This window comes from Ambystoma mexicanum, chromosome 14 (assembly GCF_040938575.1).
Source record: "Ambystoma mexicanum isolate Mex_15411 chromosome 14, UKY_AmexF1_1, whole genome shotgun sequence".
NCBI lineage: Eukaryota > Metazoa > Chordata > Amphibia > Caudata > Ambystomatidae > Ambystoma > Ambystoma mexicanum.
The window spans coordinates 145575339-145593576 of record NC_090940.1 but is presented as its reverse complement, the minus strand read 5'-3'; the positions used below and the strand labels follow the sequence as shown (position 1 = coordinate 145593576).

General features: G+C 44.9%; 1 protein-coding gene across 3 annotated transcripts in view; it reads right to left on the bottom strand.

Moving 5' to 3' along the window:
- MIS18BP1 (MIS18 binding protein 1) overlaps positions 1-18238 on the bottom strand; it is a 1508798-nt gene that overhangs the window by 84923 nt on the left and 1405637 nt on the right. For all 3 annotated transcript variants that reach the window (XM_069638746.1, XM_069638748.1, XM_069638747.1), the window contains one exon: positions 18079-18166. In XM_069638746.1, coding sequence (XP_069494847.1) covers positions 18079-18166 — 88 coding nt within the window. The remainder of the gene's footprint in view (positions 1-18078; positions 18167-18238) is intronic.

Here is an 18238-nt window from a genome sequence, read left to right as displayed (position 1 = left end):
ATGCAGTCGCTGATAAAACTCTAAAAAGACTCTGTTCACTCCTTCCTGGGTATCTAATAATTGCCCGTTCATCCCCAGTACTGCTCTAATTGTTTGTCTGGGTGTCTCACTCTTGTACAACCAGTTTGGGTTGCATGGTCTCACCCAGTACTCCTTGCAATCCCATTGTAATTGTTGTATGGTTCCAGCCTCCTCAGGGGAACGTGCGCCCTTACCCATTATTGTCCCTAGTTTATTTTCTGTTTCGTGTTAACTCATGCGTTATTCCACCTTGTAGGCTCTTAGATTTATATATTGCTGCTCCCCTTACCACCACCTTGAATGCCTCCCATAATGTGCCAGCCGATTCTACGCTCCCGGTGTTATGCTCAAGGATTTCCAATATTTCCTTCCTCAGGTCCTCCTTGAACACTGTATATTTCAACGCTTCGGTCCTAAGTCTCCATGTCGGGATCCGTGCTCTGGGTGGCATGTATTGCGATGCTATATTCAGTGGCCTGTGGTCCGAGGGGACTCTCGCTTTGTATTCCGACCGCACTAGTTCCCCTGTTAACTCCAGTGCAGCAAATATGTAGTCTAACCGTGTTTGCAGGTTTTGCGGGGCTGAATAGTGAGACTATTTTCTATCCTGTGGGTGGTGCATCCTCCATACGTCCACTAGAAGGAAATCACTCAGTAGGGTCGTCAGGACTTTAGCTGCGGGGTGGGTTTCTCCATTTTCTCATCTGATCTATCAACCCTGTGATCTAACATGCAATTAAAGTCCCCTCCCCATACAACTGCCCCCCCAACATATAGGCTGATCTTGCTGTATAGGGTTCTGAAATCGGCGGTAGCATCTTGGTTCGGGGCATACGTGTTAATAAACACTCAACTCTCTATTTTCCACTAATCCCTTTATTAACACCATCCTCTCATCTGGCTCTAAGGTAGACTGCAACAGCTTAAAAGGGACATGCAGTGCTATCCACGTAATAACCCCTCTGGCATACACAGAATATGTTGCTCCTATGGTGGTCCCTCTCCATTTCCTCCCCACCACTTCCTGCTTTTCTTTTGTCAGGCGAGTTTCCTGTAGTAGAGCAATGTCAATTCTCTGTCTCTTTAAGTACATCATGACCTTATTCCTCTTCAAATAATGATTGAGCCCCCTGACGTTCGAGGTCGCTATCTTGAGGTCTCCCATCTTATCCATACCCTGTTCCACCCCTATCCTCCCTTGTCCTCCTTCCCATGAGCAGTGGTGCATAGAAGTAAGCTCCCGTCCCAACTTTTAACACCCCTTCTAACAACCCAACTCCCTCCCGCCCCCCACCCTACCCATGCCCAATCGAACTATCTCAACAAACCATCCCCCCACCCTTCCCAACCCACCCCAACTGTCGCCCAGCTCCATCCTTGGATCTCAGGATATCCTGGATTTGGCCCTTTCTCAGTGATACCGTTACTTGAGCCCAGCAGGGGGATACCGGTCTAAAAGTATCCTGTCTAACCTACTTATGGGTGATAATAGTGTGTCTCCCGATGCTGTTGCCCCGATACGGCATCTATGCTCCTGTATCGAATTACCAAACTACCACAGTTATCTTAACCTCTTGTTAACCGTCATATCTCGTCTGCTCCTTCAACATCATTACTCGCTGTGCTATATTCAAGTCCGAAGGCCAAATGTCAACAGCACAACATACTTCAAAACAACTGGTTCACTTATCCAACTTGCCCTCCCGTCTGGTCATCTGCTGCTGCCGGACAGTTCTCGGCGGCCAACCATTCTGTCGCATCCTTCCGAGTCTCGAAGAACAGGGCCTTGTTTTTATGGAACACCTTCAGTTTCAGCATGTACCTGAATTCTGTGTCGCATAACCTTTTTGATCGTCCCGTAGTGCAGTCGCCATCTTTGTACCAAAAAGGTGTAGTTTGGGTACGCTGTGATGGATGCGGATGCTCTGTGTATTGTTCCTCCCGGTTTATAGTCATAATGTCGAAAAAAAAATGTCGACAAACAAAAATGTCGAAAAAAAATGTCGAAAACAGTAATGTCGACATCCCATACATATAATGGAGAAAGTCAATTTTTCGACAAAAAAATGATCAATTAACATAGGCAATAACACGAAGTAAATAAACATGACAAAACTAGCGTTTATTATTGGGGGGGGTTCCCCCCCGGGGGGGGTTCCCCCCCCAACCCGCAACCTCACCCTACATCACGAACCATCCCAGCACCCCCTCCCCTTCCCCTCGTCCGTAATCACCCACTTCTCTATTACACTAGATAAAGGTAGGTTACGAAATGGTTAACACACTAGATGACATTCCTGAGTAAAGCACCTTGTTTTGTTAACAGGAAACCAGTAACGGGTGTGGAAAACCGTCATTCACTGACGGAACATCTCGTGAGAGGGTACTTCAGGCAATATATTACACTTCATTCATAGTCAGAACTGGAGAAAAGGTAAGACACACGACCATTATAATAAAATAAAATGTACTATAAAGCACATAGTATAACATACCACAAAAAAATAATTTTATGTATCGTTTCAGGTGATAAAATGGAAAACAAAGTGGAATTTATAAGCAGTCAAAAGGGAGGAAAGCAGTTAATTTGGAATGGTTACATATTCTATAAGGAACTTCAAAGAAAAGAGGATTTACTGGCGCTGCGCGGAATATGCAAAAAATAAATGTACAGCACGCGCAGTAACAGTCGGAACAGAGGTACAGGGTAAACAAGAACACAATCATATGCCTGATCAGACGAATATAATAATCAAGAAAACCTTGACGGAACTAAAAAGAAAAGCGATTGAACATGAGGGGGAAGCTAGCGGATCTGTACTCAGAGAAGTTTGTGGCCAGTTACCGACACATATAACAGCTCAGTTGCCGGCTGAAAAATTAATGCAGCGCACTATAAACCGAACCAAACATGTTAATGAAAACCTACCACCTCCACCAATATCCTTTGAAAATATAACAATTCCAGACATTTTTAAAGTTACTGCAAGAGGAGACAATTTTTACTGTGGCTCAATTGACATGAACACTGACAAAATCTTAGTGTTCGCTACCGCAAATAACTTTCAGCATCTGAGTCGAAGCAAAAATTGGCAGAGTGACGCAACTTTTAAGGTATGCCCTCACCCGTTTTTTCAGTTTTACACCGTACATGGGACAATCAATGACAAAATAATACCGCTAATATACTTTTTGATGCCAAAAAAACCAGAGGAAACATACAAAATCATATACAATAAAATTAAGGAAACAGCACCAGATACGAAACCAGAGACCATAATCATGGATTACGAAACAGCTCAAATCAAGGGATTTTCTAGCGTGTACAGAGAAACTAAAATAAAAGGATGTTTTTTTCATTTCACACAGAGTGTTTGGAGAAAGATACAAAAATTAGGTTTGGGATCAAAATATACAGAGGACAGTTGCTTTCAAATTAACGTTAAGAAACTTTTTGCTTTAGCTTTTGTACCGGAAAATCATGTCATTACTTTTTACGAACATTTGATTGAAAGTCAGTACTATAAAAATCATGAGGATGAGTGTACAAATTTACTGGACTACTTCGAGAACACCTGGATAGGCCAATTAACTAGGAGTGGAAACAGACGCAGACCGAAATACCCAATAGAATTGTGAAACTGCTACCAGGCTACCATGGAAAACAAACCAAGAACAAATAACGCGATAGAGGGCTGGCATAGCCGCATAAATAAAAATTTCAACACACAGCATCCTAATTTGTGGCATTTTTTAAAGGACTTAAAATTAGAGGAACAGCATCAGGAATTGCGCATTTCACAAACAATTTCATTGGCAAATCAAGCATCAAAAAGAAAAAAGTACAGAGATTATGACAATAAATTAATGCAAATAGTACACGAATTCAGCATGTAGAACAAGGAAAGTTACTTAGATTCTCTAGCATTTAACTTGAAATGTTAAAAAAACACTTACAGTTCATGTTCATCTCGAATCCGTGTTGAAAAGGGTGAAAACTCCGAGAAAATCCCATATATCCAGGTGTAAAGCAATATTGAAGTGAACATGAAAAAGTGCCGATTCCAGGCGAAAATCCACACCATCAAAAAAAAAAAAATTTCCAAAGTCCAAGAAAAGAATCCGTAACCCACATAAATCGTCTGTCCAAATACCTGTTCCAGGTGAACGCCATACTCCGGAAAAAAACAAATAGTGATCCGTATGCGAAATCTCCAGCTCCGAAAAAAAACAATCCAAAAAAAAAAGTAAACATCCAGGTGGGCACAGTCCGAGGCATCCAAGTAGACCCATTCCATCCTATGAAAAAAGCCAGAAAAACTAGTGAAAAACAAAAAAAATCCAAAAATTCTGAGGACCGAACTAACGGAGACGCGACCGCGGGAGAAACTTATCGAGAATGAGCTTTAAAAATGGCACTTACTTTAACGTTGAAGTACGTGCCGTGCGTACGAAAACAAAACAAAAATATGTGATTATTGATAGACATGCATTTTTAGCACGCTAGCACCATCAACTGGTTATCTAAAGTATTACATGTTCAACTGAAATATAAACTAAAATTACATTTATTTATTTAATTAAAAACATGCATCCCAAAGTTATATTTAAAAATATTTCTTATATTTAAAAAGTTTACTATTTACTATTTAATTATTATACAGATTTAATAAAAAATGAAACTGACTTACCTTAAATGAGAGATGATTGTTTTCTTAATTATTGCATGTATTGAATGCATGTAATTATTTTAGTTATGTCGAAAAACTAATGTCGACATTTTTGTATGTCAACATTACAACTTTTCGACATTCATTTGTCGACATTTTGACTGTCGACATTATTGGTGTCGACATTATGACTGCCCACCGCTCCTCCCTTCCGGAAATGTTCCAAGATCTTTTCTCGGTCTCTATAATTTAAGATCTTCACAATGATCGGCCGTGGGGAGGCACCTTGCGGTGGTCTACGAACCTGTGCTCTGTGCGCTCTTTCAACAACAAACCCCTGGCTGAGCGCCCCACCTTTAATTTCCTGCAACATGGTTTCAATATAGTTGGACGGGTCCGAGTCTTCCTCCCCCTCCGGCAGACCTATAATCCGCACGTTGTTTCTGCGTGCCCGCTCTTCTGCTGCTTCTGCTCTGTCTTCTAAATTGTGCTCCTGTTGCCTCAGTGTGGGCTTCTGCAGCGTTCGCCGTGCAAGTGGCCGTATTGGCTTTCACTTCCATCTCCAGCACGGTCGTGCGTTCTGCCAACGTCCTTACATCTTGTCGCAGCAAGTTGACATCTATTTGTACTGCATCTATCTTAGATTCCAGCGAGGTCTTGAGCTCGGCCATTGCCACATCAAGCTTGTTCTCTCCCGACATTTTCAGATCTGTGATAGCATCCAGGATCTGTTGGTCATTGCGCGTCGGGGGTACAACGCCCTGCGTGGTTTGCCCCTTATTCTTACCTGCCTCAACCGTCTGAGGAGATTTTGTGTAATCTTCTGTCACCGGCTGCTTTCCTTTATTATTTAGTAGCTTATTGGCCATTTTTTGCTAGATGTAGGTCCCCACACTTGGTGGGTAAGATCACCAGCGTTGAGTGCAACCTCTGTTCTCCTCCATGCAGAATGAGTTGTGCAGTCTTCCGAGCTTTGCTGAACCTCTATATGCCAGTGAGCTATTCAGGCCACTGTGCAGAACCCCTCTATACCGTCTGAGGCAGTCCCTGGTGGGACGATCCTTCCGCTGGGATTTCCCGTGTTAGCCCTATTGAGGGCCTCTTCCAAACTCTGCCTCGGTTATAGGTCTGTTTACACAGGGTCTGTTCATTGGGGCAGCCTTTATGGTATCAGTCTCCTTAGCATAGATCAAGCCTCTGGGGTTCACCTATGTAGCATTAGGACATCCTCAGCACCCAATTGTCGAGCCCTTCTCTTTCGTGCAATAAGCCGGCTCCCGTGTCCCTTCCAGTGTCTCTATGTGCCATTCAGATCGTTGCCAGATGTATAATCCAGTGCCACTATTCCTGTTTGTTCAGTCACACTATCAATGCCGCCTGCATGGCCCACCTACCTTGTGGCGCTGTGGAATGAGCCCTTTTCTGCTTCCACGGTTCGTGGCGTTGAGGGTCAGGCCCTAGGATCACGTTTCCTTCTTCAGCTTTCAAGTCCTGGCTAATGTTCATGGGTCTTTCTTTTACATTTAATGTGGTCTACCACTTTCGTTATTTTCTGGTAGCATCCCAGACACTGTGGTAGTTTCCACCCCAGACGGGAATATAGTGCTTAACCATTGTATATATGTCTTGTTATTTTGTGTTTTAATTATTGCAATGCTCTTCAGAGCAAGCATGCATCACAATCCAGTTGTGTCTGGCATCTGAAGTCTGGCCATGTGGGTTCGCTCCTTCATTTTTGGGGTGCATATGCTCACACCTCCCTTGCTTGTGTATTGCCTTTCAAAAGTACGGATGATCCAGGGGTTCCGTGTCGTGCTCCTGTAAATCACAGAGGCTCCAGCCCTCGGTCCTCCCTTTTCATTTTTCGCTGTGTCACTGCTTTCCAACGTTGCCGGCTTATTCACTGTGGGGCACCCTAATGGCCTTTTATCTCCGCCCTCCACACCCCCTCCGGAGTGTATGCAGGGCTCGCGGGTAGGGTGGCTGTGCAAGCACTTCTTTGTTGTTTCTCCGCTTCGCCCAGGCCACCAGCTCCCCCCGTTCCCTTCGTCCTGCAGCTGAGCCGCTCTCCACGCCAGGCCTTTATAATACAATGTATCGAGCCTGATGCAAACATTCACGGCTCACTGTCTCTGAGGGCAACTTCCTTCCTTGTTTGCCAATTGTACTCCCTCTGGAGTGACTGCAGGGAGGCCATGCTGGATGGCTGCGCAAACTCTCCCCCGCCATTTCACTCGGTCGCGTGTGCCATCAGGTTTCTCCTCTGTTCTGCGGCAAAGCCGCTTCTCATCCAGAAATTCAGCTTCACTGAGTGTCTAACAGGGTACGCTGACCGCGAAGTCTTATCTTCCCCTGCAGACCCATATTGCACTTTCAGCACACAGCGCATTCTCAAACCGCAGTTTTTCCCTTCAATTCTGTCCTGCTTAATTCGGCATCCTTTGTCCCATCGCGCCGGCCATTTTGTATTCAGTTGCGATTCTCAGATACAAACTAGCTCTCAATATCCTGGATGAGTTCAGTTATGTCCGAGCCCCAATTCTTCTCCAAGCATGCACCGATATTTCACACATATAACGGTGTCCCTCCTGAGTTCAATCACGCCCCGTGGATACATTATTTCATCGGATCATCTGGAGTAGCTCAGGATACACGTCCTACTCCATGGCTCTTAAGCCACATCCCCCCCCACACCTTGACAACTCTATTGAAAATCCATGATCTATCGGTGCTCCTTTCCCCGCAAGCAGCCTGCATCAGGTTTAATTGTCCTGCCCCTCTGGTGGTCGGAATCCTCCTGTGATTCAATAACAGACTCCTATATACTTATATTGCATCACCCCTTCACAATGCACCTAGACCACAAAAAAAGACATGCCCAAAACTGACCATGTGATATTCATCGCAACTGCTGCTGTCTTTCCACAGCAGAGTTCAATTGCCCAATCGAGGTTTTTGGCCAGCGCAATTCCTAACTTGTCAGACAACTCTGCGGCAAAACAGATCTGTATATTCATACTGCCCAAAACCTAGTTCCCTGGAGAATCCCATGCATGTATGTTCAGGACTACCGTATCCCCTCACACTGATTTTCCCATTGCAAATCTCTTACCTTGCATGCACATGTAGAGCTCCCTGATTGTTAAGCACTATGTAGCATGACGCACCTATATTGCGTTTATATTGCTTCAACAGTTTTCACACTTATCTTGCTGTGCCCATGCAATTCGAAAATGTATCAACTAAAACACAAACACTAAAAATAACGCATATCTCATTCCCATTAGCTACACTAGATTCATACTAAATTGCCACATTATGTCAACATCACTGTCACCCCAGTCACCAAAATGGCACGCACAATTCAAACCTCTTTACCCGTGCCACCCTTTCCCAACATTACCAATCCCCTAGAGGAAAACAGCCTTGATCCTGACCCTTCAGCACACTGCTATTAATCACAAAAACACAATGACAAACATAACGTAGGATGGCTGTCTTCCTGCCTTACTAACAGGGTAAAGCATTAAATCATGTGGTCCCTCTTCTATAGCGTCGCCTTATAGGAATACATCTCCAAGAGATAAACTAGGATACCACCTTCCGTGATATATGCTAGCTTCTTCCGCTAACACCTATATACAGGTAACCATACATAATCATCCTTGAACCAAGCGGGATTGCCTAACTCACAGGAAAACCATATTTCCCTCCCCCCCCCCCTAAGTTTTTCATCCGCAAGCTAAGATGACCATTTAAGCTAACCGTATAAACTGACCGCCTAAAGAAATGGTAATCCTTACACAAACCAACAAACACACACACACACACACACACACACACACACACACACACACACACACACACACACACACACACACACACACAAATACAACATCAAGCGGAACACTTCCTTTACCCCACATTTGCCATATGGCGGAGTCTATACTTAAACTCTGTGGTCCACTGAAGCCCCTCGGACACAGACTCTCCCACAACTTGCCATTCTGTCGTCCGGTCTGCTAGGCATCCCACGGGAAGCGAGCAGGAATTCTCTCCAAAGGCGGCTCCTGTCTGCCTCTTCTCTTTTTCCCCACGCGTGGACTTGGGCATGTGGTGGAATGAGGCGGTTTACTGACGAACGGTCTTTGCAACCATCCTCTGCTACCACTTGTAAAGGAGCGGCAGGAGCTTTCTAGCAGTCACCCCGATTATCAGCAGATACACTCGGGCCCATCTCCGTCTTCAGCTATAACCCCTTGTACGCTTCCAAGTGGATCTGTTAAGATGAACTTCCACCTCCACAGTCCCGATACTGTAATTTTCAGTGATGTGAGTGGATGTCGACCATTCTTTCTGTTCGTTCTCATGTCAAAGCCGGGTGCGGATCGTTTACGGGATGCGTGTCCCGGGAGCTTGTATTCAGGGCCAATTATTTCTACGCAGCCTTCTGGTTGTATACTTATTGACCTCGGGAGAATTGACCTAATTTAGAAGGTCAATTAGGACATGTATGCAGGGGGGAACCACCCGCAGTCCCTCACCCAATCCAAAACCCCTGCAACCCCCCACCCAATCCGCTTATATCATTTATAATCCGAAAGCAACCCAATACATATATAAAATAACTAAAATAATATAAAGGTCAATTGTGCGGAAAGTCAATTAGGACCACTATAAATAGGTCAATTGTGCAAACGGTCAATTGTAAAAGGTCAATTTGGATAATACCCAGCCTTTTCACTTGTGACCATTCCCTGGACCTCCTCCGCATTGGTGCCTCTGCACCGCCAGATGTTTTAGGTTGTGTCTTCTCTTCACTCAGCTGTAGGATATAAGCTCCTTCATCGCAGTTGGTTACTCTGTGCCGTCGTCCTTCCCAAGCCGAAGGAGGCCAAAGGAGAAGGCCCATTTGTTCTTGAATTGTTTATCCTGGAGAGTTCTTACGACTGGACCCATTTCCCTGTGCTTCTGCAAGGTTGATTGGGCCAAGTCCTGGTACAGGCGAATTTCTACCCCGTTGCAGGTGATGGGTTTGGCTTGGTGGGTCACTCTAAGGATGAGTTCCTTCTGGGGGTAGATTGTTAGAGCCTCCAGCGTGGGCTAATCCTATGTACACGGTCGATAAGCACTTCCTCTTCCACTGTTCCATCCCCCAGGAGGTCTGCAAAGATCCGCTGTGCCGCTTCCTTAAGGTCTCCTCCAGTAAATTGAGGATACGGATGTTGAACTGGTAGGATGGGTTTTTTCTATGTACTCACATTGAAGTTCTAGGTTATGGGATATCCTAACCAGGTCATAGAGGGTCTCGTCTGTTTTCCTATGATCCTCTGCCAACTCCTGCAGTGCTCTCTCCGTTGTCCGTGTCCGCTCCCGCAACATCCTTTTTCAGGTCCTGAATCGCCTGTTTTACCTCCGAGGTGAAAGTCGTGCGGGTTTGGAAGGAGGCAGTGAGCTTGCTCTGGAAATCGTCAAAGCAAGCTTCCAGAACCTCTATGGACATTGCCATGGTGTTGGTGCTGCTGGGCGGTGGAGGGGGTGTACGTCGTCTTTGGGCCGGCACGGTGCAGGTGTAGAGGCTGCCTTCCCATGGTGTAGGGGGCGGCTGCTGCTTTTTGGGGTACCCCACCCTTTGTTTCCTGGCATCACGTGACTGTATTCCCTGTTTGAGGTGTGGCTCTCCTGGCAGTCTTATGGGGGGCACTGCCACTCTGCTGCAACTCTGCTCACTGTGCCTGGTTTGCACCCGTCTCAAATCCGCTGCCTTCCCCCAGGTGGCCAGGGTCGGCGGGGCTGCCTTCTTAAGATGAGGGGGCACCTTCCCCGGCCAGGGTCCAGGAGGTGCAGGCACACTGATGGGTGTGGCACAGCGGGGCCTGCACCACCTGGCATAGCCTGGCAATTTACTCTCTGCATTGGGTTCCGAAATAGTAGTTTCTAGGCTCCCGCACTGTCTTGCCTCGAGTCTGCCCATTAGCGGATGTCGTGGGCTGCCGTTTCCGGAACACAGCGGGGCTGGATGCACACTCTTTATTGTATATCTGGAGGCTGCGGGGACCGAGCTCTCAGGCTCCTGTCTAACCGGAGCGCATCGCCATCTTGGAATCCCCTGCAAACTATCTTATTGCATTAGGATAGGGAGAAGTGATCGGTTGATGAGTCGTCTGTCGGAGGGGACATGGACAACCAGTACGGAGTTACTAAGATGAGTAACTTACAGCCTGCTCCCCCTTCCTCCGAAACTCAGAAAAAAGTACAAATAAAATCCCTTGAAGGATAGAAGCGGCAGCCACTAATTTGGTAAATGAGTCACTTGGTAAAAAATGGGGTAGGAAATGTTGTGAACATCACTTAACAAAAAGGTTTTCCACATACCCTAGAGAAACTGCACATCACCACTACAACTCATATACAGCATTCCCTTACCAACATACATGTTTATACATATTATATCAACTACGCCACTCTTGCGGTAGGCTTAGTCACAGAAAAGCCACCAAAGTTCTGCGATTGCCAGAGCACACACTCAAGCCCCTCAGGCATCCATCATTACATTGTGTACTAACTTACAATTCTCCAAATCTGCCTTGGAAACACAACCCAATTATCAAAGCATTTTAGAGTATATCTGCCTCCTCGCTTTTGCAGAACGCTGTTCTACTTAACTGGACTGACACGCACAAAGGCGCTCACAAAACACTCTTACCCAGCTGCTACCTCCATCGCTGAGTTTGTAGCACCGATTTCCAGGTTTCCCATCCTCTTAATCACTCCCCAGGCCCTGCTCATTTTCTTCTTGTAAGGGCACATAACAAGATCCCACGGCCAAGCCTATGCACACTAGTGCCACCATGGCGGATATTGTAGTTTAAAAGCATATTACCTTAACTTAATATACAGTGCCTAAGGTTTGCTGAATGCACGTGGAATCGTCTATGTCAAAGTTGTGGAGAGGCACAATTTGATGGAACACCACAGATGCTGCCTTGGCTCTGACAGTGTGAGCGTGCATGCTTGACAGCAGAGTCTACTGAGGAACATTCAAGAATGTAGAATACCATCCACTGACCAACAGAAGCCTTAGCTGCTGCTTTAAACCCATGGTGGCACCATGGAAAGTCTAAAAAAATCTGACTGAAGACGGATTTTCAATGCCCTCCTAACATCCAGCATAGAGTGGTGTCTAGTAAAGTAGTGAGTGTGAAGGCATTATGAAGTACGACACAGTCAAGAGATATCAAGTTGAACAAAAGAATATTAACTTAAATGTCAGGATGGTTGAAGGCCTAACTTGCTCTATGCTACGGTGGAATTTCCCTAACTGAATAAAAAACTAAGGAAAGTCTGAGTCAAAGAGTTCAACTTAAAAGTCTGTCTGGGTCCCAAACCTATTCCTGCACACACAACTACAATAAGCCATTGTGTAAGGATGTAAAAAGTCAAAAGAAACCGTGTTCAACAAAACGTTCTGAGCTTCTTCCAGCTCCCAGCTTTCTTTCAGCTCCCTTCATCAAGTATAAAAAAGTTCCACAAAAAATTTCAAAGTTATTTTCCAAGTTCAAGATTATAGTTTTGAAAAAAATCCCAGGGTTCCCGTTCCCAAGTTCCAAGTGTCACAGTTCAAAACGCAAAAGAAAGCCTTGAGGTTCCGTCCTCAAAGATAACAAAGGTAGGTTTCCTTCCCCAAGACCTGTTTTTTAATCACAGTTCAAAATTGGCTGTTGTCTTTGGCCCATAAGGTTCACTTCCTTTCTTCATATAATAGGGTTCACTCCAAGATTCCATCTGATTAATGGAGTTAATCACAACATGTAGTGGTTTGATTTAACGTGAAGGTTAAGTTGCTTCATAAATTCAGAATGCAGTAGTTTTGAATGATTGCACAATTCCATTCACTGCAGAGTTCAACATGCAGTGTTTTCTGTCAGTTTTAGGGTCTTTGGGTATTGATTTGGATTACAATCTTGTTTTAATTCAGCTCGCTATAGAATAGTTATGCATTTCACTTTAAAAGGACTTCCCAATACTCAGAGTGTCGAAAACAATTTCTTGTGCTTTAACGTTCAACAATGTGAAAAGTCTAGGACAGGAGACCTTCGGAAACATGCTCTTCTGAGGCATGTTATTACTCTGCTACTAGATGCAAAGTATTTCAGCACAATGGAAATGTTGTCTCACGCGCTTCGCACACCACGTTTCTTATTTCATAGAAACTCACCAGACTCTTTAGTAGCTGTCTTTGTAACGTGGAGCACACACACTGAAGTTTCTGTTGCTAGGGTTCCAACTCCTTAGACACCCTTGGGCTGGCTTCTCTGCAACAATCACTTTGATTTGAAGGGAGAAAGGGCAGCCTTTCCACCCAGCTCCCTTATTCACTGCCAGTCTGCTTCACTGAGCTCCTGCACCCTCGCCAGGCTGTTTCAGACCACCTCTCCTTGCAGTGCCCTGCGTCTCGGTGCACTGTGTATCACGGACATTCCCACAGTAGTTCCCTTCAGTGGCTCGTCTCTCTTCCAACAAGGATCCGGGCTGATCACACATGCTTCCCTGCTGCTGCTCTCAGTGTTGCTTTTTCCTCCTCCTATTATACACCTACAACCTCTCTAACATGTTGCAGGTGTGTTTCTCAATCAGTCTTGCCTGACCACGATTAGGACGACATGCCTGACCTTCACACCATCTTGAAGGCAATCTCTTTCATCCCAGTACCAAAGGGTGTGCGGTGATCATTACACTCAGTTGCCTCTTCCTCGTCTCAGTACTGTCAAGGGTCCTATATGGTGAATTGAGAGGAGCTGCCAAAGTAACCCATAAAGGTCGGGGGAGGGTTGGGTTTTTCATCACTAGGAAAAGGGCCTGTCTCGCCTGACCTCATCCCACTCCCAATCTTCAAAGACCCTCCAACCAGGTGATCCTCCCGCGCTTCTCGGCCCCCAGGGTTAGGATCCAAAAGCGATGGCCTTTCCCTGGCCACCTGTGCAAAGGATCCAAGGGGTTTAAGAGTGAGAACACCCTCCGGTTTCTCACATGAGGCATGTATTGTGTTTCCCGAATTGGCCTGAGCGATCCTTACCTTCAACACTGAAGCATAAGGTTTTAAAATAATGAATCAAAAGGATGAATTTTTCAGCACACATTTCAGAAAAATTGGGTAAAAGCTATACAATTTACAATCGATTTTGTAGGGTAAATATGAAATCGTTTCTAGGTCCCCAAAAGTATAAATGAGCATTTCACAACACATTTTGTGCAGGTTGCGCCCAAAAGAAAATCATGTGATGATGCCAGCGTCCACAATACATGCCAGCAGTGACACTGGCACGGCATAAAACATTCACAAGCATGCCATCAACTGTTTGGAAGCCACCATCAGAGAAGTAATTTGTTGGTCCAGAATACATATGTACTTCTTGTTGTCAAGTAACATGACCTTCGAATAAAATGGTAATTGCATTCCTATACATCTTCAAATGCAGGCTAACGCTTCCTCCCAAAATATCCATACATTACTTCAGGGCAAACAAACGAGATATTACCTGCTTGATTTGATCATTCCCAGAATAGATCCTATGGACACTCATCGGTTTATACACATTTTGACAATTGTGAGGCCCATATTATGTCAGACCTATTATGGAACCTTTCTCTGCATTTAATTTTTCCAGTTTGCTATGTAGGCGTGTTAATATTAATTTGGAGTGTTTTTGTATAAGTGAATTTAGTCTCAGTATCTTGCGTATTGGCTGTAGTACCCTCAGTAATTGGTGCACAGCTCCTAGAAACATCTCTTATTTAACCAGAAATCAACATCTGCAAGGTTGCATGAATTATGCTATGAATTATCTACAACAGCGTTGTATTTGTGACTGCGGCAGCTTTTGCTTTGAGTCTCCTGGGCTCCCCCGGTTCAGCGGAGTCCAGGAGACTCAAAGCGAAAGCCGCCGCAGTCAGAAATACAACGCTGTTGTATTTCTAAATGCTGTGGTTTTCCTTCTACGTTTCTCGGGCTCCGGGAAACGTAGAAAGAAAACCGCAGCATTTTTAAATACAACAACATTGTGTTTAGGTTTGCTGTGGCTTCAGCTTTCAGTCTCCTGGGCTCCCCCGTCCCAGAGAGCCCAGTAGACAAAGCGGAAGCAGCCACCGTCAGAAATACGTTGTTGTATTTCTAAATGCTGCGGTTTTCTTTCTACGTTTCTCGGGTTCCGGCAAACTTAGAAAGAAAACCGCAGCATATTTAAATACAACGTTATAAATACTGCGGTTTTCTTTCTAAGTTAGAAAGAAAACCGCAGCATTTATTTTGCAATGCTTTAAAAAAAGAATTCAATGTAAAGCACTTACCAGCAGCAAACTGGTAGGTTCTGTTCATCTCTGCTGTCCGGCAATAATGAAGCAAAAGCCACCTGATCGTAGCTTTTGTGTATTACAGCAGGCTGGCTTTTACTTCATTATTGCTGCAAGGGCAGAAATGAACACAAGCATAGGAGGCTCATCCATTTCACAAAATTGATGCCTCCTAGTGCTTGCCATTTGAGTTTGAGCCTCATTTGCTCAAAGCTATACATAGGAACTTTGTTTAAAAATATTTGTTATATGTATTTTTGATTATGGGCCATCTTTTTAGGCAATACAATTTTTGAGAGCACTATCCCTTTAATCAAAACTAGGCTGTCCATAAGACCTTCTCCACAGTTCTTGCAGTAGTCTCATACACGTTCAAATGTCTTAAGTTCCCTGGGATTCCCTTCCCCAAGCTTTAACTCCTTTACCATCAAAAACCAATAAGTACTCAACTTTTGTCAGGCCTCTCAGGGTTCCCTTCCCCAAGCTTAGACCCCCTTTCAATTCCAAACACCAGTTCAACGTGTCAAGATGTACCTTTACTGTTATATACAATTCTTTCACACACACTTCATTTGTGGGGTACAATGAGAGACTTTTGAAACCGCCAGGTTCTTTGCTCCTTCTAGGCGTGACCATTCTGATCTGTAACCCCTCTCTTTATTTCTTACTCTTCCTTTCAACCTTTCAACTTCAGGTGCTTCCCGCACCCCTTCTTGGTCTCCTTTGTGTCCTTTGCTTCCTTCTCGTGCACACTTGCAACTTCCTTGCTTTCTCGTGTACCTTCTTAATGTCTTTACTTTCGGTCTGCGCCGCTAGTGTCTTTTCCTTTTGTTGCTTTCCTTATCTATATCCTTCGCTTTCTGTCTTTCTCATATTTCCTTAGATTTTTCCGCTCTTTGCCTGTCTACAAGGTTTCTCTTGCTTCTTTCACTTTTCCACTCCGTGCTGCTTTACAAGCTTTCTCTTGCTTTTCGGCTCCATGCTGCTTCATTAACTGTGTCTTTCTCCCGCTCTGCTACAGTCAACCACATGCACAGAGTTTCTCTCTCACTGACATGAAACTCACCAGGCAGCATTGTGGGATCTTTTTTCAAAGAATAAGCGAGCGGTCCCTCTGGATACACAGGGTTGAGGTCAGTGTCTCACTACCTGCCACTCAGACACTCTTAGGACAGGTCCAAGTCCCAAAGGAACAAGCCTTTTTCTGACCGCCAACAGAAGGATGCAGGGTGCCTCGCTCCGGCTCCCAGGAGACACGGTTCCCTAGCCATGCTGTAGCCCAGCCCATTTCAAACACCAAGCCAGTGCCTTGGCACGCCGTTCTCCTCCAGGCTTTAGGTCCTGCTGCTCTATGCTCCTTGGCCTCTCTGCTCCAGACAACATCCTCAGCTCGCTTATTCTTTGAAAAAAGATCACACCTTTTATAGTTGTGAAAATAGTCAAGTCGAGTCAGGTGCGAGTGATAATTAGTAAATGCCCGATTGTCTGTGGGACAGTTTGAGTTCTTTCTATAGCCCATTTGCCTTACATTCCCCATGTTGTTCCTATGGAAAATCTTCACTACTCTCTGTTGCCTCTTCCTCGTCCCAGTATTGGTTGGAAATGGGGAGGAAGAGATGAACAAGTTACTTACCCCTGGTAATGTTCTTTCGATTGGATGTTCCTTCCACGTATTCCTCATCTTATGAAAAATTATCTCCAGCTTCACCTGCTTTGGAATTATTTTCGACAGGGAGCGCTGTGTGTCGTCTTGTCGATTTGATGTCCTTCGAGGGCCTCTGTTCGACGTCATCACCAGTATAAGTAGCGCCTGCAGCGCCCGTTGGCTTCAGTTCTGTTTCCCCCCCCCTTCTTAAGAGGAATTACCAGGTGTACCACGGACAGTAGGCTCACAAAGCATAAAGTGTAAAAACACGTAAATTGTACAGCGGGGTAGGCTGGGACGGGCGATGAGGAATACGTGGGAGGAACATCCAATCGAAAAAAGGGTTACATGGGGTAAGTAACTTGTTCTTCGAATGGATTGTGTCCTCCGACGTATTCCACATCTTATGATAGACTCCCAAAGCAGTAATAATTTTGAGGTCAGAATACTAATTAAATTTAGATCTAATCATGGACTGAATGAAGAAGGACCGCTTTTGCAAATGGTCTTCCCTAATTGGAAGATGAATCCAGATAGTAATGTCTCACAAAGGTATGTATAGACGACCAAGTGGCCGCTGAACAAATATCATTGATTGGGACACCACTTTGAAGTGCAGCAGAGGTTGCCATGCCCCTTGTGGAATGTGCCTTTGGGCCTTCCGGCGTGTCCTTGCCAGCTAATCTGTAGCATTCACCAATAGCCAGGATGATCCATCTGGATATGGTTTGTTTAGTAACTGCAAGACCCAATTTGGGGCCAGTATAGCCAATGAATAATTGGTCATTTTGACAACAGGGGTCTTGATTCTAATCCCTGCGTTCTGGACAGGTAGGGGATGCATGGATCACAACCTTAGAACTCTGTCCTTGTTTTATTTGGGTATTCTTCCTTCCCCCTCTTGGGCACCGGACTCCTTTCGTTCCCCCTCTTGGGTCACAAATGATAGGATTAGAATCACAGGCCATGACCCCTAGATAAGAGTCATGGGAATCAACATATCCCATGAAGGAATCCAGGGCTTCCTCTTCCTCCTCTATTGACCCGTCAGAATACTGTGCCTCGCCTGGGCTATTCCCACTAAAACAATATCGGGTTCCCCTACACAGTGATCCGCCCTCGCTCGTTCACCTGCGCGCTGGGATCCAAGAGCAATGGCCCTCCCTGGCCACCTGAATAGAGGATTCAAAGGGGTTACTTGTGAGAATACCCCTAGGTTTCTCACAATGTTTATGACTGAAAAAGTCCCCATTGTCATAAAGATGTCCTAGAACAAATCCAGTCCTGAAAAGAGATGAGAGCATATATGGTCTAGGCCACCATAAACAATGAGAACTCGAAGCTGTATCATTTAATAACTTTTGCAATAAAACTAAAAAGTACAATCCTTACTGATCTGTTCCGGATTTCGCCTTTGGTTGTGAAGTATCTTTTCTTTGTACTCTTTTGTATCCTGTACATATATTTATCTTCAATGTCCCTGTTAAAATAGAAACAAATTATTCAGAATCACAATTTAGTCGACGTGTCTCTAGATATAATATGCATAAGT